At 46.0% G+C, this 17175-nt stretch overlaps 2 protein-coding genes and 1 non-coding gene across 7 annotated transcripts in view; 2 read left to right on the top strand and 1 right to left on the bottom strand.

Annotated features, from left to right (window-relative positions):
- The window catches only part of PLA2G7 (phospholipase A2 group VII), a 39679-nt gene that overhangs the window by 17721 nt on the left and 4783 nt on the right, over positions 1-17175 (bottom strand). For 2 of the 5 annotated variants that reach the window (XM_008163092.4, XM_008163087.4), the window contains exon 1: positions 10797-11074. The exons of 2 other annotated variants lie outside the window; for them this stretch is intronic. The gene's annotated coding sequence lies outside the window, so the exon portion shown is untranslated. Of the gene's footprint in view, positions 1-10796; positions 11075-11510; positions 11706-17175 lie in introns of those variants that run through there. One more of the 5 variants, XM_065587555.1, reaches the window with a different exon arrangement.
- IMP3 (IMP U3 small nucleolar ribonucleoprotein 3) lies at positions 404-1890 on the top strand. The gene has a single exon (XM_005297370.4). The coding sequence runs from the start codon at positions 562-564 to the stop codon at positions 1117-1119; it is 558 nt and encodes a 185-aa protein (XP_005297427.1). The 5' UTR covers positions 404-561; the 3' UTR covers positions 1120-1890.
- Positions 8205-8323, top strand: LOC112058905 (5S ribosomal RNA). The gene has a single exon (XR_002888078.1). It is a non-coding gene; the product is annotated as a 5S ribosomal RNA (ribosomal RNA).

A 17175-nucleotide genomic window follows, 5' to 3' on the forward strand; every position in this document is an offset into this window, starting at 1 on the left:
GGAAGGGGAGGCAGGCGAGGGCTTTGAGCCGGGGGCGTGCAACAAGCTAATGTAAGGCCTCTAGCGTAGCCAGGGCTGTGGCCCCTGCCCGAGCCTCCGGCTCCCCGGGCAGGTCCTTTCGGGCCGGGCTGCCCTGCGCGACGCTGCTCCCCGTTCCGTCCAAGCAGCCCCAGGCCCCCTCCGCCTCGTGCTGCCTGGGCGGCCCGAGCGCAGCAAGAACCCGCCGCCACTGGAGACCACGCCCACCCCCCAGCCTCTTGCTCCCAGTCCCTCTGTATCCCAGCATGCACCCCTTCCCAGTCCGCAACTTTCCCCCCGCCCATCAAAAATGTGACTGGCGGGCTGCCCCTCCTTCTGGCCAATGAGCGCAAAGGGCAGCGCGCTTCCGCTCCCAGCTCAGCGAGGCGGAAGTTCCACTTTCCCCCGCCCGTTGCGGTGACTGCGCCGGGGTCGCTATGCTGCTTGCTTGCTAGCGGCAGCACGTGACAGGCAGCTCCCGAGCGCCAGACTCAGTCCCGCCAGCTCCAGCGCGCGGCTCCCCGCGGCCCCGCCGGCGGCAGGATGGTGCGGAAGCTGAAGTTCCACGAGCAGAAGCTGCTGAAGCGGCTGGACCTGGTGAGCTGGGAAGCGGCCTCGGGGAACCTGGCCGAGCTGCGGGTGCTGCGGCGCTACCGCCTGCAGCGCCGGGAGGACTACACCCGCTACAACCAGCTGAGCCGGGCCGTGCGGGAGCTGGCGCGCCGCATCCGCGACCTGGGCGAGGCCGACGCTGCCTTCCGGGCCCGCTGCACGGCCGCGCTGCTGGAGAAGCTCTACGGGCTGGGGCTGGTGAGCTCCAAGCACTCGCTGGAGCAGTGCGACCGGGTCTCGGCCAGCTCCTTCTGCCGCCGCCGCCTGCCCTGCCTGCTGCTCCGGCTCCGCATGGCCCAGAAGCTGCGCGACGCCATCACCTTCATCGAGCAGGGACACGTGCGGGTGGGGCCCGAGGTGGTGACCGACCCCGCCTGCCTGGTGACCCGGGCCATGGAGGATTTCATCACCTGGACCGACTCCTCCCGCATCCGCCAGCACGTGCTGAACTACAACCAGGAGAGGGATGACTTCGACCTGGCCTGCTAGGAGGGCAGAGGGCGCTGGGGGGCTGCTGGCTAATCTACCCCATCAGACTGGGAGGAGACTTTGGACCCAGATATGCTGCCCCTTCATGCCAGGGAGAGGGGGCTTAGCCTGCATGTGCTGCCCTGGCCCAGTTGTTCTGTGTACCACCTCCCCTGCAAAGGGATTCCTGGGCTCAGATGGGCCTTATCTGATACCACCCACCTCCTCTGTGAAGGGACTCTTGGCTCACTTGTGCTACCATGCTTGCTTCCTACCACCTCTTTGTGAAGGGACTCCTGGCCCAGATGGGCTGAGGCCAATACCACCCACCTCCAGTAGGAAGGGATTTCTGGACAGGTGGGCTATTAAGCAGATATTATAAGTCACTGTCCCCAAGTCTCTGACTCCTCTGTGACATTGTACCCTCCTGCCACAAAGACCATTAGCAGAACAGCCAGAATGGTGTTATTTTGTTGTCACCATCAAAGGGGCACCTAGAAGGGACTGATGAACAAATACGCTCCTGGCCAGGAAAACAATCTAGAGGGTGACTGAAGCTTTAAGTTTTGTTGCTCAAATGTGATGGTGGAAGAGATACAGGTTTTATACTTTGTCTTGTCAAAGGGCTTCTCTCACAATAGTCACTCTTTCAAAAATACATAAACAGGGATTGTTCTGTTTTCAGAACTAAACTTTGCTAGTTACGCTAACATTGTAATCTGCAGCAATACCTAAAACAGTCCTCATGATTTTCTCACCTGTTTAATAAAACTGAAATTACTTTTCTTAGGACATTCATTTGATTTCTTTAAAGCAAGAGCTGAGCTGTCTTTCCCTGTAGTCTTCCCCTCTCCCCCCCCCCGCCCCCAGCCCTAGAGTAATAACATTGAATATGTTCTTGTTTCACTTTTGAACTGGAACAGGCACTTAATCAGTAATTTAAACCAAAACTAAATTTTAAATGGTTCATGATTAATTTGTCTGTGGATTTTCAGGCACCTGGCCTAGGTGTCTATGTTCTGTCTTCATAATGGTCACAAGTGTATTTCTTTATTGTTCGTGTTTTGCTGCATAGTACCTATTACATCTTGTAGACTTACTATTTATGGTAGTGCTACTTATGTGCTAGGCATTTTGCCCCAAGGAACTCAGAAAGCTAAATCTTCTCTTAGAGGGTTGAAGGCCTTATCTATACTGAAGAGTTTTGCTGGTACAGCTGTGTCGGTTAGCAGTGTGGAGAAAAAAAATCGGACATAACTATGCAGACAAACAAGGGCTTTTGGTGGTATACTTTATTTTGTTTGGGGAACTGGTAGGAACTGGCCTTGTTACTAGGAAGTAGAAATATACCAGCAGATCCTTTCTAGTGTGGATAAGGCATTAGAATGAATAATGTACATGCTTGTGACCTGTCTAAGGCACTTACATTCTATTACTGTAGTGTCTGGCCATCTTTATTTATCCTCACAGCACTGCAGCAAGGTGGGGGAAGTACGAGCATACCCATTTTACAGAAGGGAAACTGTGGCACAGAGGGACTAAGGGTCTTTCCTAACTTCATACAAGAAGTCTGTTACAGAGCAGGGAATTGAACTCAGGCCTCCTGGGTCCTAGGCTAGTGCTTCAGGACTGCCCCATGCCTCCTCTCACATATTCATTATCACTTGCAACACAAGTTCGACACCTGGATCATGGGATTAGAGTGGAATACTGGCAACACAGTGCTATAACTGTTGTGGCACTTGAGTTGCAATTCTTCAATATTGGCATGGTTGGAAAGTTGAGTTTAGGCTTAGCTTTCTGCTGATAGGGGTTAATGCATCAACAGATGGTGATGGGTATCCAGCTGAACAAAAGTGTACTTTAAAAGTAGGTGGCAGAGTGAAAGCCACTCCCACTTTACCAGCTTGAAATCTAGTGAATTTCAAACTGAGTTAAAAGTATCTTCACCTTGCTCTCCCTGACAATTTTTGTGGCTTATAACCTTAAATAGCTTAAAGACTAAAGGAAACTAACTATACAGAGGAAATTATAAAGTTGTCCTCTGTACATGCTGTTAAATCTACAACATGAAACTGACAAGGGAAATATATTTTCCTTTTATCAAACTGTAGCACAGGTAGGTGCTACTGTGTATTTTTGTTTGTTTGTTTTAAAGTTGCTGTCCCTTTAATGTTAAAAGGGGGAGTTATTAAATGAGAAATATTATATGTATTTTAGTAGCATGGATGTAACTATATTTTTCTGCCAACCAGAGTGTAAGTCACTCATAATTTTGAGAAAATATCTTATCTAGGATGGTACTTACACCTTTTGCAAAAAAAAAACCAAACAAACCAAAAAAAACCCTAAACAAACTGAAAAGTGCTTTGACAATCTTAAACCTAGCCATGTTAAAAAGAGGTGAGTGGGTAGTTGCCCAGGAAAACTTTGGGTCACTAATACTTTATACCATGAAGGAATTTTCAACTTTTCCTCTACTGAAGCAGCTATCCTTCCGTGATACTGGTGGCTTGGAGTTTGAGAAAAAGGAGCAAAGCATGTAAAGCAATGCATAACTAGCAAGGTTGTGATCTATTTTTTTCCTTCCAAGCAAGCAATGAGACAGTGTAAGGAGTTGGACTAATGGTATGGCCTCCTTATCTCTGGTCAGTACTAACATGCTAAAATGCTGTTAGTTTCATGGCTGTGTGCTCTCCTGATGTTATACAGTGATTTGGTGCCAGAACTCTGACAGAGAGAGAAACTCTCCTAGTTTTGCTGCTTTAGACCTTTGAAAATTACCTGCTCTCTATATGTCACACAGGGTCTGGCTAATGAACGTCTAGGCTTTCTTGCTGCTGTTATGGGGATGTTTCGAGAGGGAGGAACTGGGCCTGGTTTCATGCCTGCTCTAAGTCCCTTCCTCCCACCTGCTATCACTTCTGTTTTATTTCAGGTCCTCCGTTCGTTCACGTATCCAGGCAGAGTTCCTCTGGGCGGCATCCACTGGCTCTCTTGACACCTTTGAGGAGCAGTGGGCGCTGTCCGGGGTTCTCTGCTCGGTGTCCCCGTCTGGTTCCCTTCGTTTGACCCTTTGACCTCACTCCTGTCCCTGTTCTTTTATTAGTTGTCCCCCGTAATTTTTTGGTCTCCAGGTTCTGTGGATTCCCCCCTTAGGCTGGGGGGGATCCTTTAGCAGTGGGCGGGCTTCGCTAAAGGATTCCCCCGCCCCCCCCCCCCCCCCACTTCCTGGATCCCAATAGGATCACTTCTGTTTTAGGAACCTCCCACATCCTACCCTCACTCAGTCATGCACCCTCCCTTTTGCTTCAGGTTCCCAGCTATTTCCAGAAGCTGGGAGTCTGCTGCCAACTGGGGAGTTGGTGTGCAGTGCTATTACAGAGCATGCACATGTGAGCTCCTCAACAGGGCTCCCAGCAGGAGCGGCATCTCAGGAGGGAGGATGTTAGGGGCCCTTTGACAAGGAGAAGAGGGACACAGCACAAAATCCCTCAGGCCCAAGTAGTGAGGATGACCATGTGCTCATTGTCATTGTTAAGCCACAGGTAGACTTAAAAAAAATGAAAAACAACCCTCCATAACTTTTTAGTAAAGATTCTAACGGGTGATGGAAGAGAAGTTTGACTTTAAAAGTATTATGAGTTGAGTATCTTTGATAAATCCACATACCCAGTAAGCTCAAGTTGAACCTACAGCCCTCGTTTTTTACACCACTGACTTATGAATGTTACAAACTGCTGGATAAACTGGACCCTGAAATGAGTAAAGCTGTTGACAATAATTCTAGTCTTAGCAGGACTCTTAGATTAACAATTAGTTTTTGTAGCTGACCTCACTGAAAAATAAGTTGAATTCAAATTGGCACTAATCAGCTACCCCCAGCTTTCAAATCTGCTATGAATTGTCTGGTTACATTTTTCTTTCCCCGGGGGGAACTGAGCAAACCAAAATCAGTAAGTGAAACTGTAGCCATGCCAGAAAAGGTTACATGTATTTTTGGACATAATTGTAAGCCTTTCTTTGAAATTTCATACCGATCATTAAATGTGCCAGCAGACTCTATTCTTTATCTTCCTTCTGGGTGATCTTAAAAACAGGAGTTTACAATGAAATCACCGATAGTTAAATGGACACCAATTTCAATTTGTAGAAATATATATAAAAATAAACATGGTGCTAATAAAATTTCCATCTTCAAATTTCTTTCTGCACCTTTAACCAAGGAAGTTGGTGTTGGAGGTGGAGTAAACTTCAAAAAATCCTAACTGCTGGCCCTGTGCCTGGACACTAGCCTACATCTCTGTTCCAATCCTGAATATAAATAGAAAGGTTTGCACAAATGTTTTAAGTGGGAAGGGTGGCATTTTAAACATTCCCCTCTCATGATGGAAACTTAAACCCAGCAGACCATACGACAGCATGAGAGTCAGAAAGTGAAACCCAACAGTCTAATGACAGGTTTCAGAGTAGCAGCTGTGTTAGTCTGTATCCGCAAAAAGAAGAACAGGAGTACTTGTGGCACCTTAGAGACTAACAAATTTATTAGAGCATAAGCTTTCGTGGACTACAGCCCACTTCTTTGGATATGCATCCGAAGAAGTGGGCTGTAGTCCCCGAAAGCTTATGCTCTAATAAATTTGTTAGTCTCTAAGGTGCCACAAGTCCTCCTGTTCTTCTTCTTCCAACAGTCTAATCTCATTGTTCAAGCTGAGTAGTGTGTGCACTAATTTAAATAAACTACCATAAATGGCAATGGATCAAACTAGATTTTCAAACTTCTTTCCATTTTAATCAAGATATTAGTAAAGCAAGGAATTCTTAAAAATCCTTACGTGAAAAATGTATTTTTTAGGATTCCAAAGGAGGTGGGGAGAGGAGGAAGCTGTTGAAAGTATAATGATCTGCTTTAACAAAACTACTTCCCTAAGAAACTGACAAATCTCTCCCACGGTGAATGACTATTCTGATTATTGTAAACAAGAAACCAGAATAGGTTTAGGAAAGAATTGGTCTTTCGAAGCTCTTTATATGGTAGGAATTGTGTTGTCCCTCTCGCTCAGAGACCAAGAAGTCTGGATTTTGTATGTCTCAAGTGTGGTTAAAATGCAGCTCTGATCACACTTTACAAATGTATTTTGGGGATTTGAAAAACAAAGACATACACTTGCAGTTCACGTTTAGCTGCATAACACTAATTATACCATTGCTCTAGTGCGCTGTTGTCTTCTATTGCTCAGCTGGAGCTAGCCCCTTCTTTCCAATACAAAGAAAAAGCTCCAAAGAATCTTGAGGACCTCCCTGGCTCAAATATAGAAGGCCTGGGCATGCACGACTGAGGGCATGACTGAGGTTTGTTCAGAAACACTCATTCATTCGGTGCTCATGAATCACCACTTCTCTTCTTAGTGGCAGGGAGCTGTAGTTGCCAGAACCCTACTTATAGGAGGAAGGGTGCAATTGTGCTATAAAATCTACCCGGGCAACTCCTGCTGATGCCCTGGGAAATGTAGGTGTCTCTCTGGGGGGCAGAATTAACCACTGAAGGATGATGTGGTACTTCAGTGGTCACAGTAGGTTGCCTGAATCCCACAGGAAAAACCCTCTTGTCATCTTACAACACATTTCTGTGGCTGAGTTAGTAATAAAACGGGGGACTGGAAATGCTGATCCTTAACCTTGATGGCATTGTGGGCATCAGTCTGTTTCATTATCATCATACTACTCGTTTAAACCTTTCTTCTAAGCACCCCCATACTCCCTGCAAATGTGTTACATATTACTCCTATTTTATAGATGGAGAAACTGAGGCAGAGAGACTAAATCCCCAATGCTGTAGCTAGTTCAATTAATTTGAGGTGCAATTATTTCTAACTGATTTCCCCAGAAAGACTCAGTGTTATGTGGGAATGGTACTGTGGTCCCTTTAGCCGCTGCGTCAGAAAGTAAAGGCCCAATACTTTGTTTCAGTATATCCTGCCACTGATCTGCGTGTGCTCAGGGCATACACAATGTGTGAGATGTATCTGAAGGTAGATGAGCCCCCACCTCTAACTATTCCATGCATCATATATATGGGCATACTACAAAAACAGCACTGTATAAATGTGCTATGAAGAATGTCTTCTAGCTCAAAAACAAACAAACAAAACCTATGCTTAACAGCAACATACCAAAATATGTGTTACTAGTCAAAGGAAATGGTAGCAAGCAGATAAACTTCAAGTGTTGTTTGCAAGGGGTTTTCTGTATGTGAACCAATCATGTTGGTACTTAAGTAAAAGGAGAGTAAGTTTGTGGCACTGCAGAGGAGGAGATACATAGTTAAAGGAAATAAGTGAGCAAAAAAACAACCACCTTGATTTAATCAGCAGCACGTCCTTTCAGTGTATTCAAAGGTGTTAGACTTTGCATGATACTGGCAGGAGCCTTTCCTTGGCAATGTTTGACTGAAGTGACACAAAAACTTATGCTCAAATAAATTTGTTAGTCTCTAAGGTGCCACAAGTACTCCTGTTCTTTTTGCAGATACAGACTAACACGGCTGCTATACTGAACTTTGTTATAGGCATCTCCTAGTTTAATGCTCTGTTGCAAGCCTGTTCTCCCCACTATTACAGGTGGGCCTGAAATCAGGAGGAATAGTGAGTGTACAGATGTATAATATAGGGCAACATGTCTGCAGCTAAATGTCATGCAGCAGAGCATCAGGCAAGAAGAGGAATTAGTGGAGTAAGTGCAGAAAGGAGAGAGCTGGGGCAAAGTGGGGAGGAATGTCAATTGGCATCAGACACAAGAGGAACCAGACTGCTGCTTATCACATGTTAACTACTCTTGCAATTTCACTGGTGGCAAACCACTGCCCACCCGTATGGAGGACCTCAGGGAAATGGTCCCAAGAGCCCCTCGGAAAGGAGCAGAGAGAAGTCAGGGAGGCCTCTCCTTTATGTACTCAAGACATAGAATCATAGAACTGGAAGGGACCTCGAGAGGTCATCTAGTCCAGTCCCCTGCACTCAAGGCAGGACTGAGTATTCTCTAGACCATACACGAAGGTAACTATTCATTTCTAAACTCCCAAGAGCTAGATCCAAAGTTAGAGTGAATCAGACGGCCATACCGGACCGAACGCCCCCGATCCCGTCCGATCTCGGAAGGTAAACCGTCCCGGGCCTGGCTAGTACTTGGATGGGTGACCGCCTGGGAATCCCAGGTGCCGTAGGCAGCTTTTCCCGGTCCGAGCTAGAGTGAATCAGCACTGACCAGTGGAGCTGAATCAGATGAGGGTCTGGTCTCACTTGGCTATTTTAGGCCTCATCTTGCAGTTCGCTCAGATGTAAAACTCCCATAGGTTCCAGTGAGAATTACACCAATGTCAGAGCAGCAGGATCAGGCCCTAGATGATTATTATTAGACAGTCCCTTGCCTGTTCATTTTTATGATGTATGCCAGCTACTCAGTCTGTTATGGACAATCATCAATGTCAGTGAGTGACTCTGACCACAAGGAAGTTTATAAATATAGGCTACAGTGGTGCAATGCAATTTAGTGTCTGTGACTGGCCCATGCAGAACATTAACTTGCTCCAAAGTCTGTTATACAAATGAATGAGTTCCCCAGTTCCTGAGATCTTTAAAGTGTATGACCCACCTAAAATGTAGGATGCAAAACAGCCGCAGCGAAGGAAGCTGGAAACAAGAATTTCATTTTGAAACCGTGTATAAGAATGCATGCGTATTTATTACAGCATGGCATGAGTCAGCACTGCTAATGTCGGGGCTGAGTTAGGATTGCATATATGAAAGATAAAGGTAAATGTGGGGCTAAGGTAAGTGACGTCCATGCAAATTAACTTGTGAGCAGCCCCCTTCCCGCTCCAGTAACTGGAAACCTCTCACACTTTATGGTGGTAGGATTGGAAAGTTAATCTCTTTAATCAAACTCTGTCAGTTTTTCTGACCTTGGCCCTGTCCATAACCTCTGCTCAGCATGTTGTACTATTAGGAAGGCTGAGAGGGAGGAAGAGTTTAGTCAGATTAAATATTTACTCATGGATGAGTGGTGAATCAGACTGAAGGAGCCTGAGGACAGAGAATGTCCTTAAGCCAAAGGCTTTCGTACTGCGGGGGCCATGCACAACTGAGCGAAATACGAAAGGGCTGCTCTGGGCACCAAGTCTGGTAGACTTTGCACTTCTATAGCAACTTCTAGCTGATGTTTGAAAGCATCTTACACAAAGTGACTAAATTAAGCCTGAGTACGTCTTTAGCTGCCATCACTGTAGCATCAAACTCCACAAGGAAAAGCAAAGAAGTAATGGTATCCCCATTGTACAGATGGGAAAATGGGGCTCCGAAAGGCTGTGACTTGCCCAGGGTCATATTGTAAATCTTTGCCAAATGCAGGAATTAAACGTGTGACTCCCAGTTGGGTGCATTTACTTGGAAAGCATCTTTCTACCCCTCGGAAGCAGTTTCTGCCCCTCACTCTTTCTTTACAGTTGTAGCAAAATATAACTCCTCCTTTGGCACAAGGGTTCCTTACATTAATGCCTCTTCGTCTTTACTAGAAAAATACCCAACTGGCAGCTTGTAGAGAGGCTGGTGAGATACTGATCTAATCTAACACATTGACTCTAGTATTTCTAAGGCACCTTATGCATGGTACCTAGTGAAGATATCTATACACAGAGAACATGAAAAAATGGGTGTTGCCATACCAACTATAACAAGACTAATTGATTCTAACTAATCCTTCTGCTGTCTCTTGTCTGGCACTTAGATTGGAAGCTTGTCTTTTTGTTCTGTGTTTGTACAGTGCCTAGCACAACGGGGTCCTGATCCGTGAATGACGTTCATAGGCACTATGGTAATACAAATAATATTATAACTGCTGTAAATCCAGCTGACACAGTCGCCACTGTTTCTACCTACAGTTGCTCCCTCAGTAACTGCATGTAAACTGCTCACATGCCAGGGCCATGTCGGGTACGGTACAAGCTGCTTTGTGCAAAGTTTTGGTGACAATGTAAAGTCCCCTGGATTCCCAGGCTAGCTCCCTCTTTATACACCCCAGAACAAAGTAGTTTCCCGCGGCTCCGGGACGCCTTCATCCACTCTTCCTCCAACTCCCTCCATATATATACACCAGATACAAACCATGCCACCTATTCGCTCTCCCAGTCCAACAGGAAGGACTCTCCCCTCCCCCAGCAGGTATGGCACAAAAAATTGGGGTAGCTGAGGGGGAGATGGTGGCACACTGAACCCAGAAGCCCCAGTTAATCACACTGCAAAACGCTCCTGATTTGTAACTTCTGGACTGGACTAGCCCTGTGGGATGTAGCAAGATGCCCGTCTGTGTGTGTGTGTGGGGGGAAATGCCAGTCTGGGGGGCATCGGGAGGGGGTGAGGAGCTGGGGGACATGCCGCTCTCGCTAGCAGGGGGAGGCGAGGAGGCGAGATGATCGTCTGAGTGGAGGGGGCTGGCATAAGACTCAGTCTCTGGGCAGAGGGGGAGATGACAGTCTGGGGGGGATGTGGGGCAGGTGCTAGCCTGGGGCAGGCTGGACTGAGAAAGAGGAGGAGAGACGGCAGCTAGAAACACTGGGCTTAGAACAGAGCCCCTTATAGATCCCCTCTGGCAGCCTCCTCCCTCCGGGGCTTTTTTCTCTGTCTTCCTTCTCCCACGCCCCTTACCTCCTGCGCGGGGCCCCGGGGAGCGGCCTCCCGGCTCTCCTGTCTGCCCGGGCGCGGGGGAGCTGCGCCTGCCTGCCGCTGTCCTGGAGCCGCCTGGATCCCCGAGACAGCCAAAGCATTAGCCGGCTGCTGCTCTGGGGCTGTTTCTCTTTCTGTCGGACTCTGCCGTGCTCGCCACAGGAGGGAGGGACTTGCAACCCGCCTTACAGAGCGGGCGCTTTTCCTTCTGTGCAGCGTCCCCCCCGAGCCTGGAAAGCCAATGAAGGGCCTCGCCATTAGGACGCGGTGTGTTTACAGGCGGTTGTGTAACAGCGCACAGCCCGGGGGCTGGGACTCACCTACACACAGCGAGGCTGGGACTCAGGTCTTTAGCCCCGGGGCTGTTTTACAGATCATCACAAGGGAGCCACTGCTGCCACCAGCCCCCACTGCACCTGGGCAGCTGAGCATAGGTGCTGCCACACCCTTGGCTTGAAGTGGTTTCCATCATGTCCAGCAGTGGGTCTCAAACTTTTTTTCACAGACCACTTGAAAATTGTTGAGGGTCTCAGTGGACCACTGAATGATCTTTCCAACTGTTGTTTGTACCGTTAGCTAACTATAGTAAAGCACTTTGGATAAAAGCACTATCTAAAAAACACTTCATAATAATTAACATTGTTTTGTTCTACAAATAAAAGCACACAACTCATATTTTAATATCAGTAGTCTTACCTTTCTAATGCGATGGAGGTGCCCTCTCTCCCCCGCTGCGGCAGCTCCTTAGCTGAGGCTGGGAAGAAGGGGGGGGGTCTCTCCCTCTCTCCCCTGCCGCAGCAGCCCCCAAACTGGGGCTGGGAAGGAGCGGGGGTCTCTCCCCACCACAGAGCTGAGGCTGGGAAGGAGGGCCGTCTCACCCCTGCAGCCACAGCCCTGGAGCTGGAGAAAGTTGCCTCTTTCTCTGGCCGCCGCTGCCCTGCATGTCCCAAATTCCCCCCTATGGTGACCAGATGTCCCGATTTTATAGGGACAGTCCCGATATTTGGGGTTTTGTCTTATATAGGTGCCTATTACCTCCCAACCCCTGTCCCGATTTTTCACCCTTGCTGTCTGGTCACCCTATTCCCCCCACCCCTTCTTCTCTCCCCACTGCCCCCTCCCACCTACCCCTAATTCCCCCCAAGGCCACCACCTCACCTTACATGTGCATCTTCTCCAGGGTCCAGGCACCTAATTAGTGGAGCCACACCTGTGCAGCTCCACTAATTAGGTGGGTGGCCCTTCGTTCTCTCGTGTGCAGCCGCCCAGGTGCGCACCTTAGAGGGAACTATCCGCGAACCACCTCACAGACCACTGGTGGTTCACGTACCAAAGTTTGAGAACCTCTGATATACAGGGTTTACAGTTTGGTTCAGTGGCTCTCAGCACCCCCCCCCCCAAATTGTTCCAGCACCCCTGTGTTGTACCACACATGAGTAGGATCTAGCTCTGACACTGAAAGCTTCTTGTGGCAGTGACTTTGAGCCAAATTCTGCTCTCAGCTGCAGGGATGCTGAAACAATTTGTATCATGGGGGTGCTGAGAGCCATTGACTCAAACTGTAAACCCTGCATATGAGGGAAACCACTTCAAGCCAGGGGGTGTGGCACGTGAGAAGGGGAGAGTGGGAGCTCCACAGAGTGAACTTCACAGATTTCAGAGACTGCTTCCCTCGAGGGTGGGAGAGGATGCGGCTGCCCAGTGCATGTGTGAATATCACTAGGTGTGAACTGGACAGAAAGCTGGCTGAAATCCGAATGACATTTTTGGTTGAAAATGGGAATGAAGTTTGCGAACATTTTCAGGATTCCCCCTCTACCTCTGTTTTTTGACCAGCTGTCGTCTTAAATGAGGGTTGGATCCAACAGAGCATCCAATAGTTTGTATGGTAGAATTTAATGTCGGTAAAAGGTCAGCCCTGGAGACGTGTTTATTCAAGAAACAGGTTCAGCAAGGACAATAGCAGGGTTGGAGTGGTGGGGGAGGGGCATACAATACATGTGACATCCGTGCTGCAGAAACCCTGAAACCAGTGACACTTTGGTGACTTCCTATGGCAACAACATAGGACTTTATTTAGATGCACTCATGGTCTCTGTTGTGCTTAATAAACACTTAGATCTTATCTAGCACTTTTCATCAGTAGTTCTCAGAGTGTTTTACAAAGGCAGTCAGTATCATTATCCCCATTTTATATATGGGGAAACTGAGGCACCATACATCATATGAAGGAACCACATGGACATAGTGGAGTCCAAATAACTGTGTTGACACACTTTCTACAACATGCGCAGCCTAGCTACATAAATACACACTACTCTGACAAGGTTCTGGTGGCTTCTGAAACACAGAAGACAGCAAGGGCCATTAGAGAAGTGGTTCTCAATCTTTTTGAGCTCAGAACCCATTTGTAAACCTTGATGGCATGTCGTGACCCAGAGACCCTCCAAGATGCCCTCAGACCCGATTTCCCCCTGCACCTCCACCACTCCAGGGCTGGGACCTAAGATTCCAGATGCTCTGGCCAGATGTGAACAGCTGGGTAACCCTCCACTGGCAGTTGGGGGGGCAGTGAGCTGAGAAACCCCCACAATACAAAGCCCCCCATATGGCCCCTGGAGGTCACAAAGCAAGGGTGAGGTGGGGATTTGGGGCCTAATCTTGTGGACTTTGGTTTTACCCTGTCATCTTTTCTCTGTCCCTTTCAGTTGGCGCAAAGCTCGGCTGAGCTGTGAAAGTCTGTTCATATCAGGGATTGTTATCAGAAAGGCCATTCGCCTATAAAAGATATTACCTCACCCACCTCATCTCTCTAATTAGCAGGGCCAATCAGAGGTGGGGCTAGGAGGGCCATTTGGCCTGGGCCTCAAGCTCAAAGTGGGCCTCAAATTTAGACACTTGTTAATTTTTTGGCATTTGATAAGTTTCACAGCTTGTTTTTATGCGCATCCATATCAGACCAAAATGTGACACACTCTCTCAGCTTAGAGCTGCAAATTTAAGCAAACAAGAAATATGATTTGGTAAAAGACATATTTTTTTTGTTAACTGATATAGATTTTTCCATATTAAAGAGTTAAAAATGTTCATAAATATTAATAAAAATATATTGGTTCTGATGGCACAAGATTAGACTGTCATGAACGTGTCCTCTCAGATCAGCTGATTATATAAACAAACCACTACTAGTGGCTGGTGCTGGATCAAGTGCGTGTTGAAATGTAGAGAATTGTTACATTTTAGTGTCTTTATAGTTTTATGTCTAGTTGACTAAGGAATTATTTGTGTGTGAGAATTCCTCATTATTATCTTCAGATGGTAGCTAAAAGAGGTGGCTGATTGGTTGGTTGAGTCCTAGCTTGGTAGCTTGGCCATCATCATAGGCTTTCATAGTCTATAGGCCCAGATTCAAGGTGAAAATTTGTGAGGACAATCTTGTATAGTGAGTTTCATGAGGACACACATTTGAAATTTTTGGACAATATCCCTCGGTCTATATCCATGTCTGTTTCAGAGTAGCAGCCGTGTTAGTCTGTATCCACAAAAAGAAGAACAGGAGTACTTGTGGCACCTTAGAGACTAACAAATTTATTAGAGCATAAGCTTTCGTGGACTACAGCCCACTTCTTCGGATGCATATTCTTCGGATCCATGTCTGTGTTTACTATATATATATGACATCCCTTTGTCTTCAGCTCAGTTTGTTATATTATACCTTGTGTGCTTGAGTTTTGATTCAGTGATAAGGTTAATAATCTGTCTGACTGTTTCATTTTATGTTCTTAATTAGTATTTCTTCTTTTTAAGGCTTTTCAGCATTTGTGTACCATTCAGCATTTGTGTACATCTTTACAGTAGACGATTTCAAGTGTAGATAAGCTACTTACTTACAGCAGAATATTTCAAGTGTGGATAGGCTACATATTGACCAGATAGATCACTATGAAGAGGAGATTTGAAAGGGGAGCAAGCAAGAGACGGCGAAAACAACTGAGTGAAGCTGCAGCTAAGAGCTCAAAGCCAATAACTTCATTTCTCAAACCGCTGGAAAACACACCTTACCCAACAAACAATGCTCCTGATAATGAAAACTCTGCAACTGCAACAGGTGATATTTCAATGCCAATACCTGACCATGAGGACAGTAGTCAAGAAGGAGATGTGCCAACAGTAACAGATGCAGCAGAAGATCCTGTGTACGATCAAGAAACTCAACAGCAACAGGAAGATGTAGATCTTACGCAGCAAGAGCAATTCGTGAGTATTACAGGTTTGACTGTGACTGACATTGGAATTATTGACAAGAGCAATGCTGCCCAAATGCAATCTTTTCTTCAAATTCATTGTTTTGAAATTCCAAGTAACATTTCATGAGATGCTGATAATCCTGCTTTCCCTACTCGTCTGCTGACAAAACTCTTCTAAATGGTGAGACCTGCACTAGAGACTGGCTATGCTGGAGTACGGAAATACAATCTCTGTACTGTGCACCCTGCTTCATTTTGAGCAAAAGTGTTGTAAATGCATCAGTTCACTCTGATCAATCAGGATGGAGCATCAACAGAGGTTGGAGGAAGTTGAAAGACCGAATACCATCACATGAGAGTTCAACGTCACACAAAGAAAACTACATTGCATGGAAATCAGCCAGTAGGGCAGCATCAGCTGAAAGTTCAGTTGAGAATTTACTCTACAGGAACTAATAACTGGAAAAAACTTCTTGAACGCATCCTGAACGTCATCCTTTTTCTTTCCGAGCAGGGATTGGCTTTCTTTGGTTCAGTCAACGTATTGGTGATCGTGCAAATGGAAACTTTCTAGGCATAGTTGAGCTCCTCAGCAAATACGACTCGCTTTTATCAGAGCATGTTAAATGTGTTTGAGAATCGCAAGAGAGTCAAAAGTGCATGCAAGTCCATTATCTCTCCACATGCATACACAACGAGTTTATTGAGCTATGTGGGTCATTCGTACAAACAACAATTCTTGATGAGATTCGAGATGCCAAGTATTTTTCAATCATTGTTGATGCCACTCCAGATTGTTCTCACAAGGAACAGACTACGGTGATTATTCGATATGTTAAGATTGTAGACAGCTCACAATTTTCAACTGAAGAACGGTTTATTTTGTTTGATAATTTCACGAGAAAAACTGGAAAGGAAATTGCTGCCTGAGTACTAGCAATTCTAGAAGGTTTTAAGTTAGATTTTCAAGGCTGCATTGGTCAAGCCTATGACAATGGATCTAATATGACTGGGAAGTACAAAGGTGTACAAGCAGTTCTGCTTGAGCATAATTCAAACTCTATTTTCTCCAGCTGTGGAAACCGCACACTAAACCTTGTAGGTGTTCACTGTGCTGAATCATGCAAGGAGGATTGACTTACTTTGGAACTGTTCAGCAAATGTACAATCCCTTCAGTAGCAGTCCACAAAGGTGGGAAATCTGAAGCAATATCTTCCTGTCCAAAACTAGATGGATTGATGGTGTTCAACCAGTTGCACAGCATTTGAATTCAGTGAGAAAGGCTTTAAATGAGCGTGAATCTCTCAATCTCACTGCACAGACTCAAACTGAACTTCAGTCTATTCAGAAGCACATGTCCAAATTTGAATGCATTCTGATGTCATCTTTGTGGATGAAGCTACTTACAATGATCCACCAAACTAATCTAGTAATTGAAGCATGCAATGCTACACTTGATGTTGAGAGGAATAACACTGCAAGTCTTATCAATGACATTCAACAGATTCGTGAACAACGGGATGCGATCCTGAGTCCAAATTAGTAGCACAAAATATTGGCATTTCATCTGAGTTCTCCACCAATCGCAACTTACCTACTGAATCCGATGCTGAGCAGCATTATAGGGTCAATGTCTTCCTTGTCATCATTGACTCTATTCAATAAGGTCTTACATGTCAATTTGAGTCACTGCAACTAATTTGTACCCTTTTGGTTTTCTTTGGCAGTTCAACAGACTGAATAATGACAATCTACTTTCTGCAGCTGAACAATTTCAGCAACAGTATAACAAAGAAATCTCAAAAGATCTCAGTGATAAGGTCATCTTCCTCAAACAAATACATTCCATGAACTTTAAATTGGATTGCAAGCCGAAAGAATTGTTTCAAGAAATACTTGAACTTGGACGCTCTGGGGTGTTTCTTAATATCACAATTGCACTGCGTATTTTTGTCAGCTTGAGGGGGCTTGAGGTGAATGCACCTTCAACGTGTTAAAGCAGGTAAAGAACATTCACCATTTAACTATGGGACAAAAGCATTTGAATGGGCTCGCCATGCTTAATATCAACTGTGACACTATACGAAAGCTAGATTTTTCCTCAATGATGAGT

This window comes from Chrysemys picta, chromosome 3 (genome assembly GCF_011386835.1).
Source record: "Chrysemys picta bellii isolate R12L10 chromosome 3, ASM1138683v2, whole genome shotgun sequence".
NCBI classification, from domain to species: Eukaryota; Metazoa; Chordata; order Testudines; family Emydidae; genus Chrysemys; species Chrysemys picta.

Bases quoted from the DNA above. Each gene is read 5' to 3' on its own strand.
- IMP3 (XM_005297370.4), top strand. From the start codon at position 562: ATGGTGCGGAAGCTGAAGTTCCACGAGCAGAAGCTGCTGAAGCGGCTG.